Source organism: Gymnodraco acuticeps, unplaced genomic scaffold, assembly GCF_902827175.1.
Source record: "Gymnodraco acuticeps unplaced genomic scaffold, fGymAcu1.1, whole genome shotgun sequence".
NCBI classification, from domain to species: domain Eukaryota; kingdom Metazoa; phylum Chordata; class Actinopteri; order Perciformes; family Bathydraconidae; genus Gymnodraco; species Gymnodraco acuticeps.
This window is the reverse complement of record NW_022991154.1, coordinates 5293991-5306379: the sequence shown is the minus strand read 5'-3', so window position 1 is coordinate 5306379 and position 12389 is coordinate 5293991. Positions and strand designations below refer to the sequence as shown.

At 40.4% G+C, this 12389-nt stretch overlaps 1 protein-coding gene across 1 annotated transcript in view; it reads left to right on the top strand.

Annotated features, from left to right (window-relative positions):
- The window catches only part of gmds (GDP-mannose 4,6-dehydratase), a 221983-nt gene that overhangs the window by 28488 nt on the left and 181106 nt on the right, over positions 1-12389 (top strand). The window contains exon 2 of the mRNA XM_034237438.1: positions 10500-10544. Coding sequence (XP_034093329.1) covers positions 10500-10544 — 45 coding nt within the window. The remainder of the gene's footprint in view (positions 1-10499; positions 10545-12389) is intronic.

Here is a 12389-nt window from a genome sequence, read left to right as displayed (position 1 = left end):
AAGAGAAATAAGACACCAGCTCAATCAGAGTAGGATTTGCCTCCTCTTTGCCTCCCTCGTGACTCCCGCAGGACTCTAATGTCTTTGTCAGTCTTACTCCCGCAGGACTCTAATGTCTTTGTCAGTCTTCGGCTGTCTGACGCTTAAGCTGACGCTCCAGGAAAGAGCTACCTAAAATGGACGCCTGATTGCTGAGTTCTCACAGCTGTGGGGCCACGCCCCTCTAATTAGTTAACTCTCTACAGCTGATGGGCGACAGTAGACTGGCCCTGCCTATATTGTAATGCAGGCTTGAGTGCCCCTACTGAGACCTGTGTAGCAGGTTTCACTTGAGCAGATCTGAGATTTAAAATCTCTCAAAAGCGCCGTTTTAGCTACAATAACTACAGAACAATTATACAAAGTAGAATAAATGAAACAGAGAAGTCTAATTAAACAAGAATATAACTTACAGTGGTTGCTGCGTCAATAGGTAATGTCGTCACCCGGTCCAGATGCACACTGAGTTCATCAGATTTTAAATGCGGTATTTCAATGCTTTTTTAACTGAAAGATGACTGAGTCACGCTGTTGTACTTCTCGCAATCAGTAGACTGGCCCTGCCTATATTGTAATGCAGGCTTGAGTGCCCCTACTGAGACCTGTGTAGCAGGTTTCGCTTGAGCAGATCTGAGATTTAAAATCTCTCAAAAGCGCCGTTTTAGCTACAATAACTACAGAACAATTATAATTTCACCCACCAGGTATGTAACAGCTGTTCTCAAATGAACACGTGAAGTAAAGTTTAATTTTTATAGATTTATAATGAGAGGTGATCAACGTGAATGCTCAGGTTCCACCTTAACAAGCAGACACGTTGCTTCACCATGAGCAGAAACCTTTATATATACAGTCTATGGCAGAAACTCTGAAACTCTAGTTAAGTTTCTCCATCGTTGTGTACAAACTGGATAAAACACGGGCTTTTTGTTGTTGTTCAGGAGTTGATCTGTCTCTGCCCCTGCCCCCGCCTCGACGTAAGCGTGACGTATGTGGTGCTTTTGCTCTGGCCGGACAATTTTTTGGTGCTTGAAACTAACCGGATTCCGGAGCTAAGAGGCTGCTCCGCTGCGGTGTGAAGAGGAAAACCCGGTGCTTTTCAAGCTCCAGCTCCGAACCGGCCCTGAAACACCGTTGGTGTGAATGAGGTATCACGCACATACATTCTCCTTACAGTATACATACATAGGCTATATGAGTCCGTGTATCTACGGACCATTTGTTTTTCTTTATTAAAAAAGTAAACGGAAGAGCGTCTGAGAGGCGTTTTTGCCCTTTTGCTTTTTACCTTACTAAATGGTCTAATGGTCAGTGGAGCGAGGGGGAGGCCCGCGAAACATGCGGAAGTGATTGCAAAACAAAAAGCACTCGTTTGCTTGGAACAAAGAAAACGTCCAAGACACACATTGAGTCCAGAAAATGAATGTTATTAAGGGCTGTAAATATAATAAGCCTGTGTCTAAAAATGACAACAGGCTTATTATATTTATATATATATTTAGATACACTTTTGTGTTTAACAGCTGACCACTACCATGACATAATTTGTTTTAGTAGATTTCGCATGAGAGCAAAATGTATAAATATGAGCATTAAATTATATGAATATGAGAACAAAATGCATGAATGTGGAGTGACAATATATGAATGTGTGCATTAAAATATGATAATATGAGAGCAAAATGTATGAATGTGTGAGAGTGAAAATGTATGTATGTAAAAGGAGAATATATGTGTGTAAGAGTGAAAATATGCTGCATTTTGAATGTCCGATAGTCCACCATTTCCACCGGAAATATCAAACATTTAATAAAAGTGAAAAACAATGAACAAGACTTAACGTATTCATCATAATTAATTATATTTATTTCGTTTGGATGTAGGATTTTTGACTTTGTTTAGAGCAGTGATCTTCTACTATATGAACATTTTGGACCCAAAATCACAAAAAAAACGTAAAAACAGATTTTGAAAATGATATTTTTCATATAGGTAACACAAACATACACAACGAAACCATTTAAAAGCTGGAAATATATACATGGGATGCCACTATGATAATGTGAAAGTTTGATTGAGGTAGCATGGGATTTCATTCTGATAAGGCAAAAGTGTTATTATAAATATAATACAAATATATATATATATATATATATATATATATACACATTATGTACAAAAATCAGTTTTTTCTGTCTTTATCTGTGCCACGGAATTCCCTCCCAATTCTTCCCTACGCTCCCAAAAGGGGAGGGACCTGAAAGGACAGCTACAGCAGTCCATTTCCACCAGGCCTAACAACAAGAGCAAGGCTGCTACCATAGCATCTTATCGTGTCAGTCACGTTCTTGCGAAACACATGAAGTCTTTCAAAGATGGCGAAGTTGTGAAAGAAGCTTTCCTGGAGGCTGCCGACGCGCTTTTGGGGGACAGTAAAAATAACAGAAGTATTTCAACAGGTTTTTGATATAATAAAAACCCAAGTTAGATACCGTTATTAATCAGCTGTAAGTTTGAACTCATTCATTATAATTATTGTACAAAATGGTATAAGAATGCAAACTTAAATTGATTATAGTCCATTATCAATTCAGGTTAAGAAACTAGTGTTGCTTGCACCCTATTTTAAAGGCATTTCTTTTTATACTCTACTAAAATGCAACAAAAAAGGGTTTGATTCTATTAATGTTGTCTTTTTTATTGCACTTTGGCAGCAGATTCCTGTGCAGCTTCAGATCTGAGTTGTCTTATTAGTAAGCCTAATTTATACTTTTGTAGCAACACTATTTTTATATAATGGCAAAGAAAGGGTTCAGAGTCTTTTCTTTTTCCCTGTGTCATATGTGGCAGCACTGTTCAATGTTTTTTGAAAACATTACCCACTGTAGTGACGTGTGAATAAACTCCAACTCTGTATCAACAACACTGTTGTGTAACTTCAGTTAAATACTTGTATGTGTGTAGATTAGAAAGAGGTAAGATAAAGGATCTGCAGTATTTTATGAGGTATTAATCGTACAAAGGTCAGTTTTATACAAGTAGAAGTGTGTATTTACCTGGTAGTAGGCTGTCAGTAATGGCTACGCCTCTCTATTTGGACTGGTAGATCTCGGCAGACTGGCAACTTTAAAAGTAGCTCTTGGTTAAAAAAAGGTTGGACACCCCCGGTTTAGACCATCTCAGGAGTCACTAGCGGGGTGTCGGGATCACAGTGATGCCATAAATCGGCTGGCTAACTACTATTCATACATTTCATGGCAGCATGCTGCTCAGTCTGAATGTTTCTCACTGCCTTCTCAGTGTGAAGTATTGGTGTGAGGTATGAGAGACCACCTGAGTGCCAAGGCACAGTTAATAGCCGTGCTGATAGTGATGTTTTACGATCCGGGGTTATGGACAGGACAGGTCTTGCCTCTCTGTTCAACTTTGTGTTGGCTTTGAGCTTCACACGCTTTTCTTGAGCTGCTCCATTTGGGAAAACATCGCTGCGCTGTGATACGACCAGTGTTGGGCAAGTTACTTTTAAAAAGTAACTAGTAATAGTTATAGTTAATGCTCTCAAAAACTAGTTACTTTATTAGTTACTAAATTATAAAAGTAACAAGTTACTTTACTTTAAAAATAATAACAATACAAATACAAGTTTGTGTGTTGTTCTGTGGCACCGTAAGAGAAAATACAACTCCCCACATGTACATTAGTTAGATGCTTCAGGAGATTGGCATTGCTGTTATTCGATGAGGACAATGCTTTCTGTCCTGCACACAGTTTGCATTTGACCGTAATATTTTTTGCGTCCTTTATCCCCACACATTGAAAATAGTGGTTATATCTCCAAGTTGTAAATGCGCTGCGGCTCTCGCTGATATTTGCATCTGCCATAGTGTGTGTGCTGGTGGTGGTCGTTGCCGTGTATGTGTGTGTGTTAGCAAGTGTTTGAGTGTCTGTGTATTTTCCCCATAAGGCAAGACCCGCCCAACTCTGTCTCTGATTGGCTTACCCTGAAATGTTACCCCGCGTCAACCAATCATCACTCCTCTCTGGTCACTTTCACTTTTCCATGGTGCTGTGAGAGGACAGCGCTGTATTCGCCTGTAAGTTACATCCGCAGGGAGATTCGGTTCAGTTGGATCACATAATGTAACGCAGTAACGCACCCATTTAAATCACAGTAACTATAACGGCTTTACTGAATGGGAATAGGTAACTAGTAACGTTATTAGTTACCGCAAAAAGGTAGTTGCGTTTCAGTAACGCGTTAGTTTGTAACGCGTTAGTCCCAACATAGACTGGTGGATACGACCCCTCAGAGCTGATTGATGCTCTTCCTACAAGCCTCTTTTCTTTATTCTTTGTTACCGCTTGATACCGCTCTCAATCTTTCCTCCCTCTTAGCAGCACAGGATAGAATCCAAGTAAGTGCCAGCAATAATAATCATAAAGCTAAGAATCCGTGCACACATCTCCTCTGTTGCTCATAATGGCTGCTGAGGGCTCCTTAAAGGTTGATTTCCGCTGTGGATGAAGTCTCGTAACTTCCACAGATATAGATGTCAGTTCAGCTGCATAGATATGTATTTTAAATCCATTTAAAAAAAAAAAAAATACTTTACATTCAGTGATCAAAGTCAAGATTACAGTAATTTGTATTGACACCAGGAAGCTCTTTTTATAGCAGCACACATGACCCTGTGCTTGAGTCAATAGGAGAGATCCAGACTGCAAAGCAACTGTTCCTACTTACTGTTGTGTTACTGTTTATGTGTATGCACATGTGATCACAGGGTCATTAAACCATATTAGGCCTAATTGCAGAGCAGTGGCGTGTTTCGCAGCTTCTCATTGCGGTCTAATGAAAGCACATTAAAGTGATTTATTTGTAGTTCGCTTCACACACAATAATACATAAATACTTGGCCATGAACTCAATGTTTGCATAAATACCAGAATAATTCCTCCAGTCACACATTACACTCTTTTAATTTTTGTAAGGTATTTTTGCTTGAATGATATGCAGATGATTTAAACCTAATTAGGTATTAAGGTCACCGAGCGGCCCTAGTAATGCTATTGGTAGAGCCCAAACCATTATCTTCTGCCAGCAGGGGGTACTAAGCTCATAGTGCTGGGGTTTAAAGACATCACATACTCCCTTCTTCTCATCTCTGTAGCTGAAGGTCTGATTATAGGGTTACTAGTGAAACAGGCTATACTTGAATGCATTGTTTATTTGCACATTGTTCATTATGTAGCCGTTACATGCCCTAAATCCAGCGGTTATAGCTTCTTAAATGTGAACATTTGCATTTTTTTCTTCCAAATGAAAGACCACTGAATATCTTTGGAGTTCAGAGTTGTTTAGACAAAACAAGCTATTTGATTTGTTAAACTTGTGCTATGGAAAATCATGACATTTACAGACCTAATGTTTGATCCAGAAAGGACATGGATACAACAATGGACAAATATAGATAAATATAGTGAGGAAAAAGGTATGGAGAAGGTTTTTTGGTAAAACAAACACACCTTTGTATCTTATAGATAAGTCAGATATTGTATCGGCAGTACTGAATTGAAAATCGCACGCACACACACACACACACACACACACACACACACACACACACACACACCTTTTGATATCGATGCATATCCATCCTCCAAAAGAAACCACTCGATGATGATGTGATAATGATGATGATGGGAATGTTGATTGCCGCTAACGACAGCAGATCTGATGAAAGAACATTGTTAGCATTTTTCAGACACATGGACTGATTTAGTCTAACATCAACATCAGTTTCAGCTTTTTCCCCCCCTCTGTCCTTTCCCCCTCTTTTGGTCTTTTTTAATTTGTAAGTCTGAGTTGTACTTCCTTACCCTCCTTAGTTTAACAGAACTTTGTTCGAAGACACATTTGTTTTTTTTAAGGGTGATGTGTTTGTTTCTCCTGACAATTAAATGGAGAACCAAAAGTTACTTTAAAGTTTATAGTGTTTATTTATGAAACCACACACAACGATATGTTTCCAAATAGCTTTAATACACACTTCAGTCTTTAAAATGTAAAAAATAATGTAAAGTTAGTTTAGCATCACATTAGAGAGAACTCACAATATAAAGTTAATTTGTAGAAGGTTTTACACTTGTACCTGAAGGGTTGTTTTCACAGGTATGTCCCCTGCAGAAATGATTATGATGATAATAGACTATAATGGGTTTATCATTTCAAATCGTGTAACCCTTTTGTTCGTAAACCAGCCTTTTGGCTTGTATTTAAGTGGAGTGATAGAGTAGACACATACTGTGTTAGATGCCAACATGATTCTTGGAGGATTCTTGTGGTTTGACATTGACCTGGCAGGTGAGCGTGTGTGTGTGTGTGTCTACCCTCTCCAGCTCCCCATAACAGGAAACGGCGAGGTGAGGCCAGTGTTTATGGGCTAATACGGCCTCAAAGGAGCTTCTTGTTTTGAAACAGAGCTGTAGCTCTTCAGGCTTGTTTTCCATATTGGTCTGGCGTGGAGCGCTTTGACCCTGGCACTGGGGCAGGAAAACATGACACCGGCCATAGCTTTGAACACCGTGGGGACGGATGAGGGGCTGCCAGTGCCTGTGCCCAGCCCCCCACCCCCGGATAAGGCAGAAACAGGTTGGGCATCAGTGCCAACGACCACACCTGAGAGCTCAGAACTATAAATGATCTTGAGAATACTTTTAGGTAGTACCGAGCCATACATTGTTTTTTATTCAACTTGTAAAACATACAATTGCTACTTGTGTCTCTGTTCAAGAAGTTAGAATTGTTTAGCACAGTGGTTCTCAACTGGTGGGTCGCGACCCAAAAGTGGGTCGCGGACCCGTTTGGAGTGGGTCGTGGATGTGTTAGTGAAGATTTTTTTTAATTTTTTTTTTAAAAAAAGTCATACTTTTATTTTGAAGGCCCGATTTTCTTACGCTGTGCATGCAGTCGGCGTTGGACTGGAAGCACCGGAGACCATAAACGGTTTTGAAAACTTCTGTCACGTAGTGATCATCTTTGCAATAAAATATATTTGCTGATGTTTTTTCGAGTCTTCTGGCCAATCAGAATCAAGATTGTTGCCAGAAGTCCCCACGGAGAATAACTTTGCGGTAGAACTCTTCTTTACATCCATGGGTACAACTTCAGATACAAATGAACACATAATGAAATATGACCCCCGGTTTGATGATTGACAGTTCACAGAACAATGGGAGCTATCTACCCTTACCCACAATTTAAAGTAAGTCACACAGACTATCTCCTCTTTACTCTTCTCGCAGCAAGATGTCAGAACAAAGTGAAAAACAAACAATGGCATAAAATATTATTAACATGTCGGGTAGTAATACATCTATTTATTTTCTTCTCAGTGTACCAGAATGCATAGTTTGTTAGTATTTCTAAAAATCTCCTGGGGGAGAATCCCCCATCATCTCATTAAACCTTTTTTGAAAGCATACTTTAGTTCTGTGAAGGGATATAAGGGATATATGCACTGTACTTCACTTTAATTCATAATGTATGCTGAAAAGTGTATATATTACAGCACCTTTTTTTGTTGAATAGATTTGAGTGCTTCAAAATGTTGGATCGCAATTTATTGACCAAGTAAAAAGTGGGTCCCGAGTAGGGTTGGGAACCGAAACTCGGTTCCAGATGAGAACCGATAAGAAAATGCCGGGTACCGGGTACCCATACAAAATACACAATTTCGGTTCTGCTTAACGGTTCCTAAACGCGGTAGACCCTGTATTCCAGCGGGTCCGTCTGCTCCGCGGTGTTGCGGTGACCCGGTGGAATACAGGGCGGACCTGGAGAATCACAGAACGGCCGGTCGTCAGCGGGCCGTTGACGGCCGGCTCGGTACGCTGACGGCCGGCACCGCCCTTCATTTTTTTAAACGGCATCATATAAATTGCGCTGACAGGCGACAGAGGTCCACAGTTGCCCCGCAGCGATGCTCCCCCGCCCTCCCGTAGACATTTCACGATCTCAGTCACTTCATAACACCAAAGATAGGTCGCGGTAAACACTCTGAAGTGAGGCTCCACTACACTAAAAAATAAAAATAAAAGGCAAAGTGTAATGCCTGTTAATAGCTTGCCACAGGCATAGCTCAGTTAAAATAAAGCACAGCTATTGTGCAATACATTTGTATTGCATGTATATTTTTTAGTAACAATTTCAGTTAAAGCTTTTAAGAATAAATATATTTTTGTTATCTAAACGTTTGACCTCTTTATTTTACAATTTTTGAATCGAAACGGGGAATCGATAAGAACCGGAATCGATAAGCAGAACCGGAATCGAAATCGGAATCGATAAATTTCAAACGATACCCATCCCTAGTCCCGAGGCCTGACCAGTTGAGAACCACTGGTTTAGCAAATCAAGTTTAACTTCAGGGCGAAACCGCAGACATGCAAGTCTAAATCCAATAACTGTTATTCAGGAGGGTAAAATTAACAACATCTTTGGCCTACACCTTCGTCAGGGTGTTCATACAGCAGCCTTTAGTTATATCGAACAATATAAATAAGAAAATACCTATTTTAGATATTCCAGAACTTCGAACTGCATCTGAAATACTTCCTCAGTGGATGGGGTTATCTCTGAGACTGGCAAAGTCTGTTAGGGCCGGGCGGTATGAAAAACACCACAATCATTTGGCAAAATACATCGATAGCGGAGGATGCTGTGGTTGACCATTCACGCTCTGATATAATATTTAAACCATGAGAATTTTGATACATTTTCCTCACTAATGTGGGTTGAATCATGACTATTTGGAAAACGACAAATCTTTTAAAACAGCTAGAATAGCCTGGTAAATAAAATAAAAATGACATTACCTTAATGCTGCCTTTTTACAACCAGGAAGACAATTGCAATATTATCATTTCCAAAATCTACGGGAATATGTAGTGTAATCTATTATGTCATATATTGTCCAGCCCGAATGTTAGATTATTACATTCTGAAGTATCTATTTTGCATAAAAAATTACTTCAACGATTGATCAATTATCAAAATAGTCGAGGATCATAAAAACTTCAGATGTTGGGTTGTGCAGTGGTGGCCCCGACTGTAGAGCCTCTCCAGAAAGGGGCCCTTTAATGCAGCTTCAAACATGACTCTCCTGCCAGGTTGTTGGGTGTCCTCCAACTTCCAGCCCCTGTAAACCCTCTGCTCACTGCCCTCCACCTTGACGGTAACCCAGGGAGGGTGAGTGTGTGTGCGCACATACGTGAGGGGGATTGAGGGATGAATGCCATGACTAGTTTGGAATGTTCCAGAGTGTTCCAGAATGTGCGGTCGGAAAGTCTGAGTAGGGAAAAAAGATGAAGAGTAACACGGGTGAGGGGAACAAGACCTTATTGACAGCACACACACACACACACACACACACACACACACACACAGATCCAAGGACTCAGTATTCAGCAACAGTGTGGAGGTTTGAAGAGTGTTCTGGTCCAACACCATTTAGTTTACATTAATAAACAGTGACTCGAACAATTTACAGGTTTACTTTCAAACCAATCACTGCACCAGCCAGTTTAATCAAGAATAATCAGATTAAAAGTCCATTTAGAAATGTTTTGTTGAGTTAGCCCCAAACTTTCTCCAATATAACACTACATTTGGACATATATTGGTGTAATTCTCAGTAAAATGACAAAATGAGCATAACTGTACCTATTTTTACAGAAACCAACTTGTGCTTCATTAAAAAGTAATTTTTCCTGAAGTTTACACTCATTTCCTGAACAATTTCTGGTCTCTAATCTCTTTCAGGTTACATTTTTTCCTTTTGTGTACTTGTCAGATTTAAATACCAATTGTCTATACATTTCAACATCAAACACACACGCTAGAAGCACATTTCTTTATAATGAAGTACTAGGGTGCGGACCATGTTCTGAAAAATGTGATTGTACTCAATATGCAAAACATGTCCAGTCTTGATCCTCCGTTAATATTGTGTATAAGTCTCAAAATGATGATTTCCCCCTTTGGCCCAGAGATCTATGGATTGATCTGGTATACCTCCTTGTTTATTGTTACACACGGATATGATAAGCAAATCATAAAACTGCATAGGTGGAAAATGAAAAAATAAGTAGTGATGTGATCACAAAAATCACAGCACTTATTAAATCCCATTATATCATTAATAGGTAATGATAATCATTAAGGGCTGTTATAAAATAGTGAGTAAAACACTCGACAAAGATAATGCACTTAGTTATTTAAGTAAAATCTGTTACACTTCCTGATTAAATGAATTCTGTTCACCCCAACCTGGGCAAAGATGTTTTGAAATCACGTGTGGTTAAGTTGCTGTTATTCAGTCAGTGAAAGAAACTCTTAATGTTATGTATTTGCAGTGCTCTTTTACACATTTTAATCAGCGTTGTCTTCTTTCTTTCAGGATGGTTCCTACCTGGCTGAGTTCCTGCTTGCTAAAGGCTACGAGGTGAGAGAGAAATCCGGACGTAACAGTATGAAGAATTTGTCCTGTGAAAGCTCAGACGCACACACACATACACGGAAATGAATGCAGACGCTCGCCAATGCCAACAAACACTGACACACACAGAGCGACATTCCCTCGATAAGCGTCTTCCAGCCACAGCGGTGTGTGGGAGCTCCTGAGGGGCCGTGACGTAACGTGACTTCGTACGCAGGCTGACTCACACCTCACCCTGATAAGGCCCTTTGTGCTGCTTCAAGCCTGTTGACCCCTCACCTTTTACCCCTGGGTCACACCATTAACAGGGAAATGGTTGTTTTTATACGGCCATACGATTGAGGTCACTCACTTTCACCTGCTGCGCGATGTGTTTTTAGGAGCGCAGAGAGTCAACAGCCTGTGGTTGCAGGCAGAGGTTAACAAGCTGTTACTGCTACGTAAGGCTTCGGCCTGAGCTTCACACCCATGAAAAGTGACCATACATACAGTACGACACACTTGCATAAGCATACGTGTGGCACCAGGGCACATTGTGTCTTCCTGACAGTATGACTTCATTTCCCTCACACACCTTCACCCAGCTTCAGCTCAGCCTGGAGAGGAAGTGGACTGGGTCCAGGTTGGAGATGCTGCATGTAGAGGGGGTGGGGGGGGAGGGAGGCATTAAAGAGGAGCGTGCAGGCAGGAAGTACACAGTGAATAAAGGAAGTGAGGTTAGGGCACAGCAGCCTCCCACTAATGGACTCCCCTTGGATCAGGTTCTGTTATCTCTCCTGAGCAGAGCTTCCTCACTACCCCCCCTCAGAACATGGAGAACAGATCCTAGATCACAGGCAGCATTACAAAAACAAAGATAGCTGGAGCCATGAGTCACAATACTGTTGTTTCCAACTTTTGTAAAACACTGTATTTGCCAAACAAAATACTGATAATACAGTTAACATGACAAGCTTTAGTTAAATTCAGTGTTCATGACATTGAGACATTGTACGAAAATCCTAAAATGTAAGATGAGCCTAGAAATAAAAACTCTGGCTCATATTAAAGTATATTAGTATGTTGTGCCTCTACTATGACATGCTTTAATGTTCAAGAAGTTCTTTATTTTTCTCAGTCCAGTCTAACACACTACACGAAAGGGGGAAAAACCCTGAAAGCATAATAGGGCCTCTTTAGGTAATAACAATATGAACTCAACATTTTCATATTTCAATACCAGATTGGCTCCCTAACAGGATCCTGGATCTAATTGCAGAACCATTTTAATTCTGAAACCATCTGTTACAAAATGGGATCTTGACATGTGACCGTAGAATAGCTCTCTGTTTTGTTTTAGATTGACCTTTCAACATTTTGTAAACCACGTATCATGTACTTTTCGCCATGGGGCTTCGGAGGATATTTGCATAGTTTGCAAGTAGTACATTTAATCTTTCTCAATTCCCTCTGTCCTGCTGCTGGCTGGGGTTAGGGTCAACTTTAAACAATGAGTCGCACCGCAGTAGTAATAAGGATCCCGCTTCAATCACATTAGTATGCATACAAACTGACAGGTTGGCCCACCCCCAATTATGCTAATGCGCTAAGTCCCGCCTCCCTTTGTTCGAGGTGGATGTCACACCCCTACGGGTGAATCCACACGTAGGTGTGAGATCCTTTGATGTGAGGGTTGAGGTGTTATAACAGGTAGGTGTGATTTCACACCGGTGTGTTATAAGCCTCTGATGTTAATCTAGGTGTTAATTAAGGCAGTCTCTTTGAAGTTATGCGTGAGACTGTCTGGCCCCTGTCCCCTCACAGCCCTTTGTTGTCTAATCTAATTAGCCTTTGATGTCTGTCCTTTGATGT